The sequence below is a fragment of the Mustelus asterias genome, chromosome 29 (genome assembly GCF_964213995.1).
Source record: "Mustelus asterias chromosome 29, sMusAst1.hap1.1, whole genome shotgun sequence".
In the NCBI taxonomy this organism is placed as follows: domain Eukaryota; kingdom Metazoa; phylum Chordata; class Chondrichthyes; order Carcharhiniformes; family Triakidae; genus Mustelus; species Mustelus asterias.
Genome location: NC_135829.1, coordinates 3,194,336 through 3,216,169, shown reverse-complemented (window position 1 = coordinate 3,216,169; position 21,834 = coordinate 3,194,336). Strand labels below are relative to the sequence as shown.

Genomic DNA, 21,834 nt, shown 5'->3' with positions numbered 1-21,834 from the left:
ATAGTGGACTTGATTTAGCAAATTACTGCATGCCATAGCTTAGCTAACTGCGTTATTTGGTTTATATTTGCACATATGTTTTCCTGCTTTCACTTTTAACACCTGAATTTCAATCTGTATTCTAACTTATGGGTTTTATTAACAGCACAGCAGGTAGCTAGCTGCCGGCTAAATGTCACTGCCTTTTCTCCCCCCCCCCCGCTGGTTTAATTTTGGTGTGCAATTTACAAACTGGCAAAAAAAGAGTACTGCGAATTCTAATTTTAACTTCAATAAGTTTGAAGTGTCAACATTTAGTTGCATGAACCTCTGTTAATTGTATACTAAAAACTCTTGTGTAGATGATTTCCATCCTAGCTGCATTTTTAATTTGCAGCCCAAATGTTGTAAAGTGATTTCTTAAAAAGTGTCGCGGTTGTACTAAAGATTATATTTCATGAATCACCATGTTTATTTAAAATAGTATTGAGCAATCGGTGCCTTATCACCAATATTGGTATTGTAGACAATCATCTCAACTACAATGTTTGTTGTTTTGTATGGTGTAGAGAGGTTGGGTAATCTGCAAATGTGTGGGGCTGGCTGTAACTGATCAAGGATAATCTACGTCAGGTTTTACATGTTAAATGATCGATCAACATTATTCATTATTGTGTGTTGTTCATACTTCAAATTCAGTGGATTTTCATTGCTACAAATCCAGAGTCTGACTTTCCATTTGAATCTGATTTTCTCTCTCGACAGCTGAATGCTAATGTCCCGATAGCTGTGTAACAGAGTCTGTGTCTGGACCAGTTTTGAGCTAATCCTAACTAGACAGTGCCATCTGCAGGCCTGTACATGCACCAGTTTTTGTCTTTCATCCCATCAACTTGTGCAGGGCGTCACGACTACTGTTTGTCCTTTGTTCAGTCTGTGAGGTTTCCCAACCTGAGAGTCTTCTGTATAAGTGGAATGAAAAATTGGATGCACGTCTGGGAGACTTTTGGGGGGAAGAAAAGGTTGAAAATTTAAGTGTTGAGTCTTATCTTTGCTCCAGCCAAGAGATCATTCTAAACCTTGTAATAATTATCTGAGGTGGGGCTGATGAAGAAATTAATCGCAGCAGAAACCAATGGTACTGAGCGAGAAGTTGTGCGCAGGCCCTTTGACTTGCAGTTGGTGGATGCACACGCATGCATACGTGCGGGTGCACACTTGCGTGCATGCACATTCGCGTGCGTACACACACCAGTAAATACCACTGGACTGGTCTCTTCCCTCTGCAGCACAGGGACACTGAAGCCTGTTGTGGCTGTTCCATCCATGCAAAGGTCAGCTAACTCAGAACAGGCCTGTAAATACATTGGGCATGTTATTGCTGTTTGTGCCGGGTGAGGTATCTACCTCGCAGTGGATGTATTTCCGCATTTCAGTACTCATTATTGGCCATAAGCTCAGGAGACCAGTGCTTTGTTTCAATGTTGGCATCAGTTAAATATTTTCATTAGTTCTGAGTGCGCATTCTTAGAAAATATTAATTCCTCTCTGCTGCAAAGTAGATTCAGAATGCATAAATTACTTTTACTTTGACCTTAACACATGTTGGTTATGTGTTTGCATAACTTGTTCGATGCAAATTCATTTTTGCAGCTTTAGATTTTCTCTCTATTGACAGCTGGCCTCATTTGCAGCAGTGCAAGATTCCTTAATCATTAGCAAGGAGCCTGAAAGCCAATGGTCTGGAAATTGTGTTTCTTGCATTATGTTGCGGTTAGTAAAATTGATTTTTCCTCACCTGTTAACACGGCAAGCACATAAGGTAGACCCATTAGCAGACTTGGGAAAGTCACAGGCACAGTCCTTTCAAAAGCTTGATTTGTCGTAACCACGCCGGAACAGCATGCTTTTCCGATAACTTTCTCTCCTCCCAACATTCAATATTGGAGCCAATTCATTTGTGTACTGGAGACAAACTTCGAATTTTAAGGAGCGTTTCAGTGCATTAAGCCTGTTCTCTCACGTCCAGATTAGAGTCATAGAGGTTCACAGCATGGAAACAGGCCCGTCGGCCCAACTTGTCCATGCCGCCCTTTTTTTTTTAAACCCCTAAGCTAGTCCCAATTGCCTGCATTTGGCCCATATCCCTCTATACCCATCTTGCCCATGTAACTGTCTAAATGCTTTTTTAAAGACAAAATTGTACCCGCCTCTACTACTACCTTGGGCAGCTTGTTCCAAACACTCACCACCCTCTGTGTGAAAAAATTGCCCCTCTGGACCCTTTTGTATCTCTCCCCTCTCACCTTAAACTTATGCCGTCTAATTTTAGACTCCCCTACCTTTGGGAAAAGATATTGACTATCTAGCTGATCTATTCCCCTCATTATTTTATAGACCTCTATAAGATCATCCCTCAGCCTTCTACCCTCCAGAGAAAAAAGTCCCAGTCTATCCAGCCTCTCCTTATAACTCAAACCACCAAGTCCTGGTAACATCCTAGTAAATCTCTTCTGCACTCTTTCTATTTTAATAACATCCTTTCTATAATAGGGTGACCAGGCAACTTAGGCAATCATGGTCTCAACTGCCAATCCTTGATTCTTTTTCCAGTTAGTAAAAGGATTTAAAATATTTATACTGTAAAAGAGGGAAAAAATGGAAAAGTCTATACTCAAGAAAAGGAAAAGTGAGTTATTTTTCTTTTCGAGTAAGTTAGCAGAGCTTTCAGTTTCAGCACTGCAGTATTTCTTGGAATGGGCTATTCTCATGCTTTGTCGAAAGGAATGTGTAGTTTAACCATAGCTTGTCTTCCATCCGTGACCAAACCTGCCTTTGATTCTGTAAGGGTTTTAAACATTTCCCTAGCTGCCTTCTTTCGTAACTTAATTGTGAAGCTTTCTCAATCATTCCAACTGCATCTGATGAAGAATAACAATGTGGAACATTTGAGAATAAGATGGCTTTTCTCAGCATGCAATGTAACTAAATGTGAGAAGAACAAGCGCTCCGAGCGAGGTGGAGGCTTTGCTGCTAAGGGTTTGATGGCACAATAGTTCTTGGAACTGGTACAGGCCTGTGCAGATTATTACATTGAGGAGTAGTAGCTTATGGCAGCAAAGAAATTAATGACGTGAAAATAATTCTGCAAATACGTCAATGGATGAAGGTTGTGAGCACATTGCAAATATGAACAACTGACTTGAGAATCTACAGTATGTGTAGAGATCGATTAAAGTGCTCTCTGAAAGAACAATTGTTAAAATTCCACAAGTATCCTTCAGAAATTAACCATATGAGTTCTACATAAAGGACCAGTGGATAAGTTCTGTTAACTCAACAGGTGAAAGAAGGAATCAGGAATTTTCTACCTGTTTGTCATGCATTGTTAATTGTCTATGCACTGTGTTCACCTTAATTTCACTTTTCTGATTCTATCCGGTGCAGTGATGTCCTTTGGAAGGAAAGCTACCGAAAGCTACGCACTCTTATTTTACATGTTACAAGTTGCAAATGATTAAAAGAACTGCTTTTAATTTATAGCTGCATCATCTTATGGTGATTGTCGATGCTTAAGTAATTTTCTTGACCAGAGTCTTGTGCTGACTGGATGAAATCAGCAATGTATGCATATTTGATGCGTCAATATAATTTTTCAACATTAAGTCCTACGTATAATTCGTTAGCTGGTTTACTTATTTTGACCAAATTTCATTGACTACTTGTGGGCTATACCTACGTTGGACATGTCACTGCTATCAACAAATTTGATGACGATAGAATTGTGAAAGAAGGATCTGAAAGCAGTTACTTCTCACGAATAGTGATTGTATCTCAAAACAATTGATATATCAATGTATTGCCTTCCAACATAGTGACTGTGAAGCGGGCAGCAATGGTAGCTATTTTGTGCACAGTAAATTCGCGTAAAGAGAAAGATGTCCTTTATGGCTTGCAATGTGATTGATCTTTTATCTATCGCGTGCATGTCTAAGACGTTGGGATGAATTCTCCAATGCCCCGTTGGCGGGTTCAGTGATGGGCGGGAAGGGAGAATTCAGTGGGAGGTCCAAAAATCGGTTTCGTACCAGTGTGAAATGACAGTGGGATCAAGGGAGGAAAGGGTGTGAGTGACTGGGGGAGGGGATACGGTGCCAGAGTTCATAAAGAATGTGAATACCACTGTTGCTGGTTTGGTCGAAATTAAGTAAAATAAAAAGTAACGTTGATTTATTAGTCACAAGTAGGCTTACAGTAACACTGCGATGAAGTTACTGTGAAAATCCCCCAGTCGCCACATTCCGGCACCTGTTCGGGTACACTGGGGGAGAATTTAGCACAGCCAATGCACCGAACCAGCACGTCTTTCAGACTGTGGGAGGAAACCCACACAGACATGGGGAGAACGTGCAGATTCCGCACAGACAGTGAACCGAGCCGGGAATCGAACTCGGGTCCCTGGTGCTGTGAGGCAGCAGTGCTAACCACTGTGCCACCGTGCTGCGAATCGAACCCGGGTCCTTGGCGCTGTGAGGCAGCAGTGCTCACCAGTGGGCGGAGATCCCAAGATGCTGCATAGGAATAGGGTCAGTGGGTGGGTGGAGATGCAGCTCAGCTGAACTGGATAACTGAAAGAGAACTCCAGCAGGGAGAATTGACAATGCTAGGCACCTGGCACGTGTGAAAGTTTGATTAACTGATGGCTCAGCATGCACGGGAGAATGTTTGCATGTGGCTCACAAGGCCCCGATACATATCCTTGACTCACTGCTGATACATTCAGGGAGTCGGTCGTCCTCTGGAGAAGCAGGGAGGTAGCGTTTGGCAAGTCTTAGACATCACACTGAAACAAGAGAGCAGATCTTATTGAAATGAAACAGATTATATTTACACAAGTTCCCTAATTGTGACAATCAGTTGTGATCAATATTTCCTGATTTTCCTTCACCTGCTCCTTCTTGCTGCTCTCCTGCTGTCTCCAGCAAGGGTGGAGGCACCCTGCTGACTGTTGGCCCTTTGCCTTGCGTGACTTTGGTGGTCCTCCGGAGAGGCTGTCCTCCTGTGGGCCAGCTAATCTCCCTCTAGTGACAGAGCACGAGGTTGAAGGGGTCACAGGCAGATTGAATTTGGCAGGGCCAGACAACTTTAGATTCCTCAGTGGATGTCCAAGCAATGTCCAGCTTCCCCTCCTCCCATTGGGTGCCTAAAGGCCCTGGCCTGAGTCCTTGAGGGGAAGGGGCACCTGGAGGGAAGTAGAGGTGCCTCATTCCCCTCTTGTATCCCAATTGCAGAAGTTCCCTCCATGGCTATTATGGTGGAATTCAAGTCCACGTGCATCGCTGGCAGGATCTCTATGGAGTCTGCCAGCTCCCCATGGAGACCTTGATGCGTGCGCAGGTTGGCACCACTTCAGCCTGCAGGTGGACGGACGCCTCCGACTCACGTACCATCCTGTTGAAGGCCACCAAAACGTCTGCCTGATGTTTCCCTATCTCTTGCTGACTGTCTACCATCAGTTGGAAGGCTGATTCCAAAGTCCTGTCACCAGACTCTGACCTCACAGATGCCTGTTGCCCGGCACACTCACTGGCTGTGCCTCAACTTATCCTGCACAAGTACAACAGAAAATATGAGTTTGCGGGGAATTATTTGTTCCATCCATTTGTACATAGCAATTTGATATTCATTTCTCATTCTTCCACACTTAGAGATTGTGTGGCATGGCATTAATGCTCTGCTAGTTGCTCAGAAGGGTCGTGGACATCAGGAAGCCCGTAACTGCATAATTAATGTCGCCAGAGACTCAAGATTCTTTGAGATTTCCCTCCACATGCAAGGTTCAGACAGGCATTGCATTTTCAGAGGTTGCTGGTGACCTCTGCGTCTGAGCCCATTCCCCCCACCACCACCCATTCCACACAGCATTGATCTCTATGTGGATGGTTAAAGGCACAGTAACCACTCCACCACAGAGTGGGGCTATGAGGCACGACCTTACACCATTGCTACTGAGAGCCATGTATTCTACTAGGTTTGTCGTGGTTAGTGAGAGCGTCTGAACCCGCACAGCCTGGCAGAGTGGATGAGCTAGTTCATTCTTGTCCTGTACTGGACACTTGGAGCATTGGCAGCCTGCGCTCATGCAGAGTTGGTTTCCCGGCTCACAAACAGAAAATGCTGGAAAATCTCAGTAGATCTGACAGCATCTGTGGAGAGAGAATAGAGCCAACGTTTCGAGTCTAGATGACCCTTCGTCAGAGCGAAGAGCAAAGAAAATCAGTAGAGATTTATACTAATGAGGGTGGGGGGGTGGGTTGTAATTGGATAAAGGGAATGAATAATGGGGATGAAGAAGGCTGAGAAAGATGCTAAAAGTGTCCATGAAGTGATCAGAATGTGTGAATGGCAGAACAGAGGTACAGATGGTTGAGGAGCTGCCTGAGGATTATGGCAGTTGCCCTGAAAGGTGGTTGTGGGAGGGGGGTGGGGGTGGGAGGAGGCGAGAAGGACAGCTGCAAAGGAGAAGTGGAAAAATGGAAGTGAGAAAGAAGGGTGATAAAACTGGCATTTTGAACAGTGGCTCCGAGGCCACGTAGAATGGCTTCAGGTGCCATTATCCACGGGCCACATGTTGGATAAGCCTGCTCTAATGTCTGCCTTGCGCTATCTTTAATCCTTCCTTTTCATAGAACGATGTTTCAGCGATGCAATTGAACAGTCGTTGTTGAAAATGTTACCTATGATCGAATTACAACTCAATTACTTTTATTTCAGTTGGCAAGATGGATTTGAATGTAAATTTATCCAGTTGGCGTGACGCAACTTATATAATGGCAATGCAGTTGAACACCATTTCCTCATGGTTTTGTTGGCTGTTCAAGCTATTCGTAGTTAGTTTACCAGAAGTGGGTTCTGTTCTCAGTGAGCCATCAGTTCAATAGGTAGGCAGGGCTTGGTGATGACCTTGACGGTGCTAGCTTAAACTTTATCTTGCAGATGCAGTCTACACGAAACGAAGACCAAAGGAAACTGCACAAGGCACAGTCTCAAGATGAACTGGGCAGATTGGACACTGTTCAGGAGAGTAATATTCCAGATGGCAGGTAATGAGAGATCAGACCTTCTGATCTTAACTGAGCAGCGCTGGGGGTGCTACACAGCTAGTGTGAGTACAATGGGTGTGCTGAAGACCAGGACAATTAGCAAGAGTTCCTGCAGCTTGTCTCTTATACAGCGACCCACGCTGTAAAGTGTTTATCTGTGTGTGTTGGACGCTGATGGGATTTGAATAGACTGAGAGTGTAACTTGCTGCCTAGGCTCAGTTAGGAAAGCAACAATCTGAGTGAGGTGACAGAGTTGCATCGCCTCCTCATAGCCACCCCTCTCCCCTGCACCAAACATTGACATCAAGTGCATGCACTTGTGTTAAAATAATGACCAGATATTGTGCGCTACCATATCTATGTTCAGACTGCAGCCACAATAATTAATTTGTGTTAGAAACTAATGGCTCTAACAGTAATGTTAATAATAATAAGTAAGTATGTTTTAAGGTAAAGTTTAAAGTTTATTTATTCGTCACAAATAAGGCTTACATTAACGCGCAAATGAAGTTACTGTGAAATTCCCCTGGTCGCCACACTCCGGCGCCTTTTTGGGTCAATGTACCTAATTAGCACGTCTTTCAGACTGTGGGAGGAAACCGGAGCACCCGGAGGAAACCCACGCAGACACGGGGAGAACGTGCAGTCTCTGCACAGACAGTGACCCAAGTCGGGAATCGAACCCGGGTCCCTGGCGCTGTGAAGCAGCAGCGCTAACCACTGTGAATAGTATGTGCTACGTTTTAAATTTGCAAGCATGCATTTTGAAACTTGCTGCTACTCTAACTGCATAATAAGTATTCTGTTGCGTTTCAAAAAAGCCCAGAACTTCGCATCAAATCATAAGATTCCTTTATGTTTCTGTTTCTGTCTATGGAGAGAGAGTTCTGCACCCGCTATGTTTCTTGGTTCCCAACCAGATACCAGTTTAATTTAGAAGGTCAATTGCTTGACTGTAAATGAGAACCGGCTCCCTCTGTTTATTTCACTGATAATCGTTTTCCAAATGGTTCAAAACCCAGGGTACGTTTAATGGAGAGAGACTTTTCCACCTACTGTCACTTGCAATGCTGCAATATAAAAGTGCCTACGAAAAAGGTTAACAGGGTTCAATCACTGGGGTGCTCCCTGTGTTCGCGCCGCAGACACACTGTTTTTTCTAATCAGAAACTGGGAAATAGAAGCTAGTTGGAAGCTGGAAATTCTGGATGAGAATAAATAATTCCGATTTACAGTTTTAATGACTTCAAGTCAGAATGAACGTGTTACGGGGAAATGGCAGGAAAGTGGACGTGAGGTATATGGATCGGCCATGATCCTATTGAATGCTGGGGCAGGCTTGCGGGCCAAACAGCCTACTCCTGTTCCTACATTTTATGCTCTTAACTGACTTTAATTTCTTTCCATAGAACTCCTTCAAAGGGTCGCATGAGGTTCTGGGGAAATAGAAAACAAGGCGAAAAGAAGCTCACTCGAGACAAGCTGGCACCTCAGTCAGAGCTCCAGGAACTCGGTATGGATCAGGATGTACAGGGGCAACTGTGGAAGAGAGAGCTCAAACCTAGTGAGACCTCACTCAGTCTATCACTGACCGAAGGAAAGGATGGTGCATTCAAAGGTAAACAGCAAACAATTACCTTTTGAATGATTTTGAATTTATCTGATGCTTATTTCAGAGACCATTCTTTGCCTACAGTGAATTACTTTGGAATATGGTCTTCAAAGTTTATTTATTAGTCAAAAGTAAAGCTTACATTAACACTGCAATGAAGTTATTGTGAAATTCCCCTAGTCGCCACATTCCAGCACCTGTTTGGGTCAATGCACCTAACCAGCACGAGGGGGAGGAAACCAGAGCACCCGGAGGAAACCCACGCAGACACACGGGGAGAAAATGCAAACTCCACACAGACAGTGACCCAAGCCGGGAATCGAACCCGGGTCCCTGGTGCTGTGAGACAGCAGTGCTACCGTGTTGTTGGTAATCATAGAAGTCATTTGTGCACTGTAAAATCTCACAAATAGGGATGAGATAAACAGCATCTAATTTGTATTGTTGGAAACAATATAGGCCAGGATATGGGACAAACCCCTTCCCCTCTTTGAATAGTACTATAGGAGCTAAATATCCAATTGAATCATTGGAACAAGTGGATATTTAACATCTCACTTAAGACATTGCCTCCTATGCTGCAGATTATAAGCCAAGATCAAGGAATTGAAGCTTTTCCTAACTCCAGCTGCATATGTTCATACCATGGAACCACATACTGTATATGAAATCTGAATCAGTATTTCCTCAGCTTGCATATTTTTCAGGCTGAAGAGACTAACTAACCCTGTTCTTGTTTAGGAATTACCTGCAATGAGGCAAAAGTGGTTAAAAGTAGTCTTTTACAAACTTCAAAGGATCAGAAAGTTCAAACAGAACAAACTGGTGAATAAGAACTAGAAGGACAAAAAGGGCTAGTTTGCTTCGGCTTTGAGAGCCGGATAGTGAGGACCTGAGATTACGTCAGTCCATGACCTAGATTACATCGTGGACCTGAAGCTCATCTTTCTGACTGCTTTCATTTAAATTTGACTCCATTTTTTTAAAGTTTAGTGTACCAAACCCAATTGATTCTTTTCCCCTTCTTTATTGGAATGATAAGTGTAGGAACACCGAGAGAGCATATATGAAAAAATGTAAGGCAAGAAAAATGCCACTGATTGTAATGACTTCAATGAGCCATTGAGGTTGGCCTATAGGAGTATGAGCTCCCTGATTAAGGATCCAATTGATGGGCCAATCAGGGAGTCTTTGCCTTGAACTTAACCGGGAGTGTCAGTTCCTCTGGCACCCCCAGAGGTAGACTGCTGACTGCGAGCACTCTGTGTACTGCTGTTAGAGTTTGTAAATAAATGGATTTTGGTGAAGGGACTTCTGCGTCCGAAGACTTATTACACACATCATCAAGCTCATCCTTTTCGCACTCCCAACTCACTCAGCATTCAGCTGCGTTTCGGATTCCCTGTAATATCTTTCATTCCGTTGCCTTTAGGCACCATTAACCTAGTAAAATCTTTGCTGCTCATTTCAACTTAGAATTTGCATGCTCAGGCACTAGTGCCCTAACTTGATTGCAGAGGATAATCTAGTCATTGTAATTCGATGATATTGGAATGCGGATTGCAGCAAATGAAAGCATTCTACTGAAGTAGAACTATTTAATAAACTGTACGTCTCGCAACTTTTTCTTTCTCTACTTGGCCTCCACTTGGCAACGTCTCCAAAGTCACACGATTGAAATTGAAAACTCATTGTGCACGGAATTGCAGGTACAAACCCACTTCCCAAAACAGGGCAGAAGCTTGCCATAAATGCTGAGTACCACTGCCTTGAAGTGTTGTTTAGTGAGGAAAAAAATGATAATGAATACATTCTCTCGCTCCTCCTCCCCTCCCCTCCCCTCCCCTCCCTCTCCCCTCCCCTCCCTCTCCCCTCCCCTCCCTCTCCCCTCCCCTCCCTTTCCCCTCCCCTCCCCTCCCTCTCCCCTCCCCTCCCCTCCCCTCCCCTCCCCTCCCCTCCCCTCCCTCTCCCCTCCCTCTCCCCTCCCTCTCCCCCCTCTCCCTCAGAAGATTGATCTGTTAATGACGGACTTCTCTGTTCCCCCTCAGGTCAAGATTCTTTCCCTCATAACCTGACTCCTCCCAGGAGTCCTGACTTAGGACTAGAGCGAGGGAAAGAGTTTAAGGAGAATAAAGAGCCCTCACCAAAGGTAAAGCGAAGGAGGAGTGTGAAAATTAGCAACGTGGGTCTGGAGCCCATACAGTGGCAGCACGATGCGTTACAGATCATTACCAGTGCCAATGATTTCAAGTGTATGAACGAATTCCTGCAGAAGAAGGTACGTGTGAAACTACACAATCATCAAGTTTCAGGTCCCACGGACAAAGCAGTAAAATGGATTATCAGGTGACTGGGTGGTGCAGTAAGTTGTGAAATGACCTGACAACAGATTTGCATCCACATCAAACTGATGCAATGTGACCTTTCATTAACTACAGAGTAGGGCCCAGGTTTTGGACAATCACACCCACGTTCTGACTGGGTGGACGTTGGTTTGGAATGGGAAAGGTTTGCACTGCTGGAGCAAAATACAGCCTTCTGAGGTTGGAAGTATGTTGTTTAGGGAAAATGGAAAAATATTTGTGTTGCAGCTAATTGCTGTACTGATGTGACAGTCTTTAATACCAATACTCGAGTGTAAATTTATTCCATTTGTATCCCAGGTGTCCTCCTTGTACAGGTACATCAGGTAATTAAGAAGGTTATCATTTATTACGAGAGGTATTGAACATAAAGTAGGGATGTCATGCTTCAGTTACGCAGGGCATTGTTGACACCACACCTTGAATACAGTGTGCAGTTTTGTCTCCTTATTTAAGGAAGAATGTGTGTGTTTATTAGTCACAAGTAAGGCTTACATTAGCACTGCAATGACGTTGCTGTGAAATTCCCCTGGATGGTGGATGCATTGGAGGTGGTTCAGGGTCGGTTTACTGGAATGAATCCTGGGATGAGTGGGTTGTCCTATGAGAAAATGTTGGACGGAGTGAGCTTGCTTCCGCTGGAGTTTAGAAGAGTGAGGGGTGACTTGACTGAAGCATATAAGATCCTGAATGGTCCGGACAAGGTGGGCATGGGAAGGATGTTTCCTCTTGTGGGTGAGTCCAGAACTAGCTGGCACTTTTAAAATTAGGGATCGCCCTTTTCGGATAAAGATGAGGAGAATTTTTTTTTTCTGAGGATTGTGAGACTTTGGAGCTCGCTGCCTCAGAAGGTGGTGGAGAATGGGTCAGTGAATATTTTTTTAAGGTGGTGGTAGGTAGATTCTTGTTCGGCAAGGGAATCAATGGTTATTTGGGGAAACCAAAAGAGAAAATGCTGGAAAATCTCAGCGGGTCTGGCAGCGTCTGTAAGGAGAGAAAAGAGCTGATGTTTCGGGTCTAGATGTCAAAGCTTTGACAAAGGGTTATCTGGACTCGAAACGTCAGCTCTTTTCTCTCCTTACAGATGCTGCCAGACGTGCTGAGATTTTCCAGCATTTTCTCCTTTGGTTTAAGATTCCAGCAACCGCAGTAATTTGCTTTTATCCAGTCATTGGGGAGAGATGGGATGTGAAATTCGAAACACAAAGATCAGCCGTGATCTTATTGAATGTCAGAGCAGGCTCGAGGAGCTGAATGGACTGCTTCTACTCCTATTTTGTATGTTCTCAAAATTCACAAAAAATATTTTAACCAAAAGTGTGTGTTGATATATTAACCAATTCTTGCATTCATACTTAAAAGGGATATTTTCTTTTTGCACTGCCTTTTCAGATAACTGATCTGGAAACCGATGACAGCAAGAATGATACATTTGTGGATGTTGTTTTCAAGAAATCGCTGAAGGAATTCCGTTTAAATATCTTTAATTCTTACTCAGCTGCTTTAGCGGTGAGTGCAGCTTGTGACTGGACAGGGTCTTTACATTTGTTGTATGGGATGGGCAGTCCAGTGAAGCATTTGTAGCAGTAAGTTGCACAATAGTTCTGATTCTGTATAATTGCCCTAATCCCTACTGATAAATTTCTATTTCATGAAAAATAGGTTGTCCAAGCTGATCATAATTTATCACTTTTCTAGGCTGGAGCAATTTGTTGCTAACTTGCTTGCATAATATGTAAGATTGATTCTGTCAAGCTCAAACTGTACGATATTGTCTTTTGACCAGTTGTAACGCCATTTCTTTTACAGATGGACAATGGGAAGAGCATCCGGTACAAAGATCTGTATGCACTGTTTGAGCAGATTCTGGAGAAGACAATGAGGCAAGAGCAACGGGATTGGAATGAGTCACCTGTCAAAGTGTGGGTCAATACCTTTAAGGTGTTCTTGGATGAGTTTATGATGGAATACAAAATTCAGGAGAGCAGCACTGGAAAGGTGAGAAGTTTATGGGTCAACGGTTATGGGGAGAAAGCAGGATTAGGCTATTGAGGTGGATGATCAGCCATGATCACAATGAATGGCGGAGCAGGCGCAAAGGGCCGAATGGCCTCCTCCTGCTCCGATCTTCTATGTTTCTATGGTTTAAAAAGTCAGCCCCGATGCTGAACAAATGTCTCTTTTTGAGAGACACTCATACACCTGACTTGGAGCGATATCACCATTCCTTCACTGTCACTGGATCAAAATCCAGGAGCTCCCTCCCGAAGTGCATTACCTACACCACATGGACTGCAGTGGGTCAAGCGAACAGTCTGTCATCACCTTTTCAAGAGCAATTAAGGATGGACAATTAAAATGCTGGCCTAGGCAGTGACGCCATGATCCATGAGATAATAAAAGAAACCTTTCGGTGAGAATCCAATATTTAAAATGTAGGGGCAACATAAGGATTGAAATAGCTAATACAGAAAGTGAGGTAAACCAAGAAGTAATGATGAGATGACACCAAACCTTGATTTCAAATGACCATGGGTAGGGAGGACTGAAGAAGGTAAGGAGTTTAGCAGACTTAACGATCTTCAAAAGGAGTGACATAAGTTGGGAACAGCGTGGGAAAATTGGTGAAGACGCTCGAATCAGAAATACATTCCCCCGATGACCTAATTGGTATAGTCACCAATTCGATAGAGAGTCCCAGCTTCCGTTGTAGGTTTGTGCTGAGTTAGCTGACAACAACTGGAATGGTGTTAGTGTGTGCAGGGGGGGGGGGGAAATCATCCAGAAATCCTGCTCCTGATTGCTATCTCCTGGCCCCTCCTATCAAAATTGTTTGAGGGCAGGTTTCAACTCATTTGGCATTCTCGCCATAGCTGTCTGGTCTGTCGACACTCACTGTCTGGGCTGGCTGTGTGTTAAATACCTGCTGCGCGTTGGATGACTGCCGGCGACTGTGAAACCAAATGGCAGAAGCTCAGCCTCTCACGAAGCAGAGAACATTGGTGAAAAATGAGTGATGGACAGCCCCAGATTGATCAGATTTATTAATTCTATCAGTACAGTACGTGTTCAGTTGTACAATCTAGCTTGTGTCTTTTCCTGGCACCTGTTGCTTGGAAACTGAGGTGTGGCAGCATGCGTGTACACACATGTTCACTCACTTCAACTTTTAACTTTGTTTCTCAGGTGCAAAAAATCGAGAGAAAGAAGAGACGGAAAAAGGAAACCGACATTGTGAGTATTGAAATATTGTCTTGATTTTTGTTATTTTGGGCAAAGTCCTCGTGTTAGCGTGCTCCAACTGCACCCATTTCTAACCTGAGCCAGCTGTCCTCTTCCAGGCACTTGGTTCAGGCACCTGAAATTATTTCGTGGGGAGTTCTCTCAGAACGTGTGGGGTCCCAGTCTCGGTCTTGTTACTTTTTTGTATTATCTTACCTTACCAATGGACTTAGTTCCCAAAGAGTAAAATCAAAAACTGCAGCAGCTCCAGGGAGCTAGAATGATCGCAAGTAGAAAGGAAATTTCACACAAGCATCAAAACCATGAGAGAATGTCATTTGATTGATGGTGCTATTTTCAAAATGTCAAGTATATTTCCATGTAAATCCAGGGCCCTACCTCTTGTCTGTGCTTTCTTTAAACCATTTGGCCCTTTCAGCCCAATAGGACATAGCTAAAATATTTAGGTACTTTAGAGTAATCAGAAATGCTAATAATAGCTTCAAATTTCTAATATTCCCAGGCTGCAGTGACCCTAACTACAGTAAACATTGTTTATGATATTTATGATTACATTCCTGTTTTGAGAATACTGTCTAATTTTTTTGATTTGATTTATTATTGTCTCATGTATTAGCATACAGTGAAAAGTATTGTTTCTTGCGCGCTATGTAGACAAAACATGCCATTCATAGAGAAGGAAATGAGAGAGTGCAGAATGTAGTGTTAAAGTCATAGCTAGGGTGTAGAGAAAGATCAACTGAATGCAAGGTAAGTCCATTCAAAAGTCTGACGGCAGCAGGGAAGAAGCTGTTCTTGAGTCGATTGGTACGTGACCTCAGACTTTTGTATCTTTTTCCCGAAGGAAGAAGGTGGAAGAGAGAATGTCCGGGGTGCCTGAGGTCCTTAATTATGCTGGCTGCTTTGCCGAGGCAGTGAGAAGTGTAGACAGAGTCAATGGATGGGAGGCTGGTTTGCGTGATGGTTTGGGCTACATTCACGACCTTTTGTAGATCGTTGCGGTCTTGGACAGAGCAGGAGCCCATACCAAGCTGTGATACAACCAGAAAGAATGTTTCTATGGTGCATCTGTAAAAGTTGGTGAGAGTCGTAGCTGACATGCCAAATTTCCTTAGTCTTCTGAGAAAGTAGAGGCGTTGGTGGGCTTTCTTAACTATAGTGTCGGCATGGGGGCAACCAGGACAGGTTGTTGGTGATCTGGACACCTAAAAACCTGAAGCTTTCTACTTCGTCCCATTTGATGCAGACAGGGGCATGTTCTCCTTTACGCTTCCTGAAGTCGATGACAATCTCCTTCGTTTTGTTAACATTGAGGGAGAGATTATTGTCGCCGTACCAGTTCACCAGGTTCTCTATCTCATTCCTGTATTCAATCCCAATTTCCAGACTGACATCTAGCATTGGCACAATTGACCATGTGCTGCGCGATAATTCCTGTTCCCAAGGACGTTCATACTATCTTTTGTAACATGTTTGCTTAATAACACAGGGAATTGTTGATTTGACTAGCTCACAAAATACTAATTATTTCTGAGACAGACTTGTTTGAGTGCGTTAAAACAGACAGAAACTATCACCAGCTCAGATGGGTTTAATTGAAGTTCGACCTTGTTTGCCGGTTTTCTTAGGGCTGTTACTACCTAGTTTTCCACCTGTCTTGCATTTGTCACTTCTAGTTCTTCATATGTGAAGTTTATTTGGTTGTTGCCTTGGGAATTGTTGACGCAACCTGCGTGTGTCGTGGCACGTACTCGTGTTCAGTAGTCAAAATCCTGGAACTCCCTCCTGACAGCACTGAGAGTGTACGTGCACCTCGGGGACTGCAGCGGTTCAAGAAGGCAGCTCACACGCTACCTTAAGTGCACTTAGGGATGAGCAATAAATGCTGGCCTAGTCAGTGACGTCCAGATCCTGTAAATGAATTAAAAATATACCTTCTGTTGTTCAGCCAGTTGTGATTCATCAAGAATAGTTTAGCGCATTCTACTTGTTCTACAGTCACGTTGTAGCCAATATGAAAAGCTTTCTTTTGGCATTGTCTATAGGGCAACAATGTGGAGTAATTCGCTTGCTTTCAAAAAGGATTTGTGCCTTGATTTAACAACCCGAGCCAGCAGGTGTTCTTAGTGCTTTGTCGTTCGCAGCAGCTGTCAATATTAAGTCCCTTACACTTCTCGGAATTATTTTCAAATAATTTCTTTCTGAGGAAAAGTGTTAGATTAATTACGTAGGGGTTTCCTCATTTGAATGTGGTACATTAGGTGGTGGAAGCTGCTCTGTCCCTTTATGGTGTTAAGCTTCTTGAGCGCTATTGGAGCTACACCCATCCAGACAAGTATTTCGTCAGCGTTGTAGATTATGGAAAGAATTATTATATTGGCAAAGGATGACTAAACTACTGTCGAAGGTTAAGGGAGGCCACACTTATAGCATGTAATCTAATACAAACATACATTTGTTTGTGGGCTAATCCAATGTTCGATTTTGTGTTTCGAGAGCTGCAACGTTTTGGATTGAAATCTGAATGTGTTCTGACATTCTATTTATGTTGAAATAGTACAAATCTGAAGTATATTTTAATGCTCCCTCTCCTTCTCTCAAATTTATGTCACTCTAGTTCCAGTGTAGTAGGTGTTCTGGGATTAATTTTTTTGTGGTGGTAATAGGATTGATGCATGCATTTTTTTTTTAAACCTATATTTTAATCGCTATCCCAACAATCTGAGATATTTGATGGATATGTCTGATTGCAGGTGGAGGAGTACAATGGCCACATTTTCAAATCGACACAGTACAGTATTCCCACCTACTGTGAGTGCTGTTCCTCCCTGATCTGGATGATGGACAGAGCCTGTGTTTGCAAATGTAAGTTCCTCGAGATAATCCGTCAGGATTGAAGAGCAGGCAAAACCTTTGGGATCAAACAAATCCTTACTTTTTTTTTAAGATAAACCCCTTCGTTCTCACCATATTCCCTGGTCTGCCTTTCCCTCGAAATGTATTTAATTGTCTCCAAAGGACCACTTGCAACGTCAACTTCAACGATCTATTGCCCTACCCTGGTGACTCATTCCCGAACTCTATGACTGCTGGATGGAACTATTCCACTTGCCTTCCTTTCACTGGATAAAAACCAGAATATTCAATTATATCCAATTTTATCTATTTATGGATGCATGTGGGATAATGGCACAAACCTCTAATCAGACAGTGGGGAATTAAACGCATTGTTTGAAGTCCATTTAAACGCAGTCTGGTCAAATGAATGACAAATCTTTCAAAATTAACTTTTGATAAAAATGCCTTTTTACTTGTTCATACAGGTAATAGTCTCACAACACCAGGTTAAAGTCCAACAGGTTTATTTGGTAGCACGAGCTTTCGGAGCACTGCTCCTTCATCAGATGAGTGCCTCATGAAGGAGCGGCGCTCCAAAAGCTTATGCTACCAAATAAACCTGTTGGACTTTAACCTAGTACTGTAAGACTTCTTACTGTGCCTACCCCAATCCAAAGCCGGCAACTCCACATCTTGTTCATCTACGATATGCATGTAATTTTGTGACTTAGACCCCTTCTCCACCTCTCTTTCAGTGTGTAGATATGCTTGCCATAGGAAGTGCTGCTTGAAAACTACTATCAAATGCTCCAAAAAGGTAAGGAGTCTTGAATTAGCACAGTTTCACAAACTATTTTGTGCAGTGCTCTGTGAAAGTTATTTTAAAATCATCCTTTTTGTTCATAGAATGTGCATTGACGTGATCCGATCATATACATCAATTTCAAACCATCTGTTGTTGCATAGAAAAAGCTAACAGCTAAGAAAAGAAGCCCTAAACTTAGCCAATTGCGTAAAAAATATGTAATTACCGTCAACCTGCAGGTGTTGTTGTGACATATGCTATAGGCATATCTAAAATTGCCTTACTTGCATTAGAAATTCATCAAAGTGTGGGTTGTATCAGTAATGGATTTTAGAGTTTTGGGTTGAAATCCAATCTTGATTGATTAATGGAAAGATTCCTCTTCTTTGTTAATTATAAGTGAAATTAGTTCGGACAATTTTGATTCAGTTCATGTAGACCTGGAACCCGAGCATAAAACTGTCCAACCGACCAGTGTGAGACATGAAAGCAATATTGTCCTGGTGTATAACTGTTTGCCCCCCCAAAGCAGCACTAATTTGTTGAAACATTGCTGTGATACCGAAGGCCCATTGTCACCTTGTCATGACAGCTAGGAATGTGGAACATGTACATCCTTACACTGCGTGCATCCTGGGAACTTTCTTTTTAAAGGATTATGTTCAGGGTGCAGTCCTTTTTGATTTTACTTGATTTGATTTATTATTGTCACGTGTATTAGTATACAGTGAAAAGCATTATTTCTTGCGCGCTATACAGACAAAGCATACCGTTCATAGAGAAGGAAAGGAGGGAGGGCAGAATTTAGTGTTACTGTCACAGCTAGGGTGTAGAGAAAGATCAACTTAATGCGAGGTAGGTCCATTCGAAAGTCAGTTAGCAGCAGGGAAGAAGCTGTTGGTACGTGTCCTCTGACTTTTGTACCTTTTTCCTGATGGAAGAAGGTGATTTGATTTTGATTTGATTTATAATCGTCACATGCATTAGCATACAGTGAAAAGTATTGTTTCTTGCGCGATATATAGACAAAGCATACTGTTCATAGAGAAGGAAAGGAGAGCGTGCAGAATGTCGTGTTACAGTCATAGCTAGGGTGCAGAGAAAGATCAACTTAATGCGAGGTAGGTCCATTCAAAAGTCTGATGGCAGCAGAGAAGAAGCTGTTCTTGAGTCGGTCGGTATGCGACCTTAGACTTTAGTATTGTTTTCCCTGACAGAAGAAGGTGGAAGAGAATGTGTCTGGGGTGCGTCGGGTCCTTGATTATGCTGGCTGCTTTTCTGAGGCAGTGGGAAGTGTAGACAGAGTCAATGGATGGGAGGTTGGTTTGAGTGATTGATTGGGTTTCGTTCACAACCCTTCGTTCACTGAATGGAAGTCTGGGAGTCCAGTGAAACCTTTTCCTGGTTTCCACTAATATGAGTGAAATTCCAGCTGTTTTCCAACCTTTGGACAGAAACCTGATGGCATCTTATGACTTAACAAATAAAAATGGTCTCAGCTGCCATGAGAGTACCGATAGGATTTTTAAAAATAATTTTGAGTACGGCTGTATGGCAGAATCTCACCTTTATTGTGATAAAGCACCATGCTGGCACCCTTCCTACACAGCAATAAAGAAGCATGTCTATAGAGAGTGCTGGTACTTGCAGGCTTCAATCCTATACTGCACTGTGGCCCAGTGGTTAGCACTGCTGCCTCACAGCGCCAGGGACCCAGGTTCAATTCCCAGGTTGGGCCACTGTCTCTGTGGAGCCTGCACTTTCTCCCCGTATCTGCGTGGGTTTCCCCCGGGTGCTCCGGTTTCCTCCCACAGTCCGAAAGATGTGCAGGTTAAGTGGATTGGCCATGCTAAATTCTCCCTCAGTGTACCTGAGTGTACTCCGTTACCACAGTAACTTCGTTGCAGTGTTAATGTAAGCCTACTTGTGACAATAAATAAACTTTATCTACTACAGCCAAGACTAAAAAGAATACTTTGTCTCGTGGTCTCGTGGAATAATTTCGCGTGGCCAATCAACCTAACCTCCTCATCTTTGGACTGTGGGAGGAAACCGGAGCACCCGGAGGAAACCCACGCATAAATCTACTTCTGATCAACCAAACCAAATTAGATTCTATCTGCCACATGCGAAGAGTGCTTCCCTGAAAATGAGATTCTGTTTCACCGTTTGTCTTAAACTAATCTGGACAGTATGTGTTGTTAGAATGTAACCGGTGACAGCTTTGTATCGGATGTAATGTGACCAATGGTAACAAGCTGTAAGAGTCAGCTGACCCATGGAACCAATTACAGAATGACGTGATGGTCAGCTGACTCACTATAAGTAAGAACCTGTTGGGAATTGTGGGGGACTTGGATTGGCCCAGGGTGAGGCCCCAAGCTTGGAGTAATGAGGTTTCTTTATTAAACCCTTTCTTTGATTTATAAGTTGGAGTAAGTTTTGTTATATTTTTATTGTCTGCACTTGAAGAATTCCTTCTGAAGAAACATGTGTGGCCTTGGCTGGAATGTGTAAATTCTACCAGCTGGGACACATGAACAATAGGGATTTGTTACTTTCGGTTGCCGTTGTCTCACAGTTGTCTTCCCATTCTTGTGTAGTATGACCCTGAGCTGTCATCTCGGCAGTTTGGAGTGGAGGTCTCCCGACTCACCAACGATGAGAGGTCAGTTCCGCTGGTGGTGGAAAAGCTGATCAACTACATTGAAATGCACGGCCTGTATACCGAAGGAATCTATAGGAAGTCTGGATCGACCAACAAGATCAAGGAGCTCAAACAGGGGCTGGACACAGGTAGGGAAGATTCCCAAGTTAGGTACATTGGCAAGTTCCCGCAGCTCTGGTGAATGGGATTTGTTCTGCAGTGGTGAATGGCTCCGAGTAAACTTGAAACTAAATCTGACACACATTTAACACAGTAGAATAAATATTTCTGTACTAGAGTCTTGTGAATATTACCAAGGGTTGTAAATAACATCATAATATTTATGCTGATAATGATGGGGTACATTTTTGACCCAGCAACAATGATATATAAAAATTCTGGAACATCCCACCTGAAGGCACTGTGGATGTACCTTCACCACATGGACTACATGTTCAAGGAGGTTCACCATTATCATCTCAATGACAACTGGCGATGTGCAGCATTAGTTCAAGCCTTGCCAGCAACACCTTCATCCCAAGAATGATTTTTTTTTGTGAGACTTGGGTAGTTCACATTTCTATTTCTATTTGTGGGACAGCAAAAACTACCCGCTCTTTCTGTTTCTGGACTGACTGGGATATCTTCCCGCAGATATTAACAGCATGAATCTGGACGAGTATAACATTCACGTCATTGCGAGTGTTTTCAAACAGTGGCTGAGGGACCTCCCTAATCCTCTGATGACCTTTGAACTCTACGATGAGGTTCTGCGAGCAATGGGTAAGCAAGAGTTGTGTCGAGTGAATCATATAAATGAATTCAGTTATTTCAGCAGCATGCAAAATACGTGGGCAAAAAAATGAATTCTGCTCGTAGCAGGACCTTTTCTCGTAGTGTACCATTTAACGGCAGTGATCAGTTCCCTCTGTGTGCAGGACAGGCACGTCCCTGCAAAAATGAAGGATAGAAATTTTTATTTTATTTATTTAAGTGGGCTTACATTAACACTGCAATGAGGTTACTGTGAAAATTCCCTAGTCGCCACACTCCGGCGCCTTTTCGGGTACACTGAGGGGCAATTTAGCACGGCCAATGCACAGTCTTTCGGACTGTGGGAGGAAACTGGAGCACCCGGAGGAAACCCACCCAGACACGGGGAGAACGTGCAAACTCCACACAGACAGTGACCCAAGCCGGTAATTGAACCCGGGTCCCTGGCACTGTGAGGCAGCAGTGTTAA

General features: G+C 43.3%; 1 protein-coding gene across 3 annotated transcripts in view; it reads left to right on the top strand.

Moving 5' to 3' along the window:
* The window catches only part of myo9aa (myosin IXAa), a 298,687-nt gene that overhangs the window by 256,223 nt on the left and 20,630 nt on the right, over positions 1-21,834 (top strand). For all 3 annotated transcript variants that reach the window (XM_078199938.1, XM_078199939.1, XM_078199937.1), the window contains 10 exons: positions 6,976-7,082; positions 8,493-8,701; positions 10,744-10,973; positions 12,451-12,567; positions 12,868-13,056; positions 14,245-14,292; positions 17,055-17,166; positions 17,895-17,956; positions 20,548-20,740; positions 21,246-21,374. In XM_078199938.1, the coding sequence (XP_078056064.1) occupies positions 6,976-7,082; positions 8,493-8,701; positions 10,744-10,973; positions 12,451-12,567; positions 12,868-13,056; positions 14,245-14,292; positions 17,055-17,166; positions 17,895-17,956; positions 20,548-20,740; positions 21,246-21,374 (1,396 nt within the window). The remainder of the gene's footprint in view (positions 1-6,975; positions 7,083-8,492; positions 8,702-10,743; positions 10,974-12,450; positions 12,568-12,867; positions 13,057-14,244; positions 14,293-17,054; positions 17,167-17,894; positions 17,957-20,547; positions 20,741-21,245; positions 21,375-21,834) is intronic.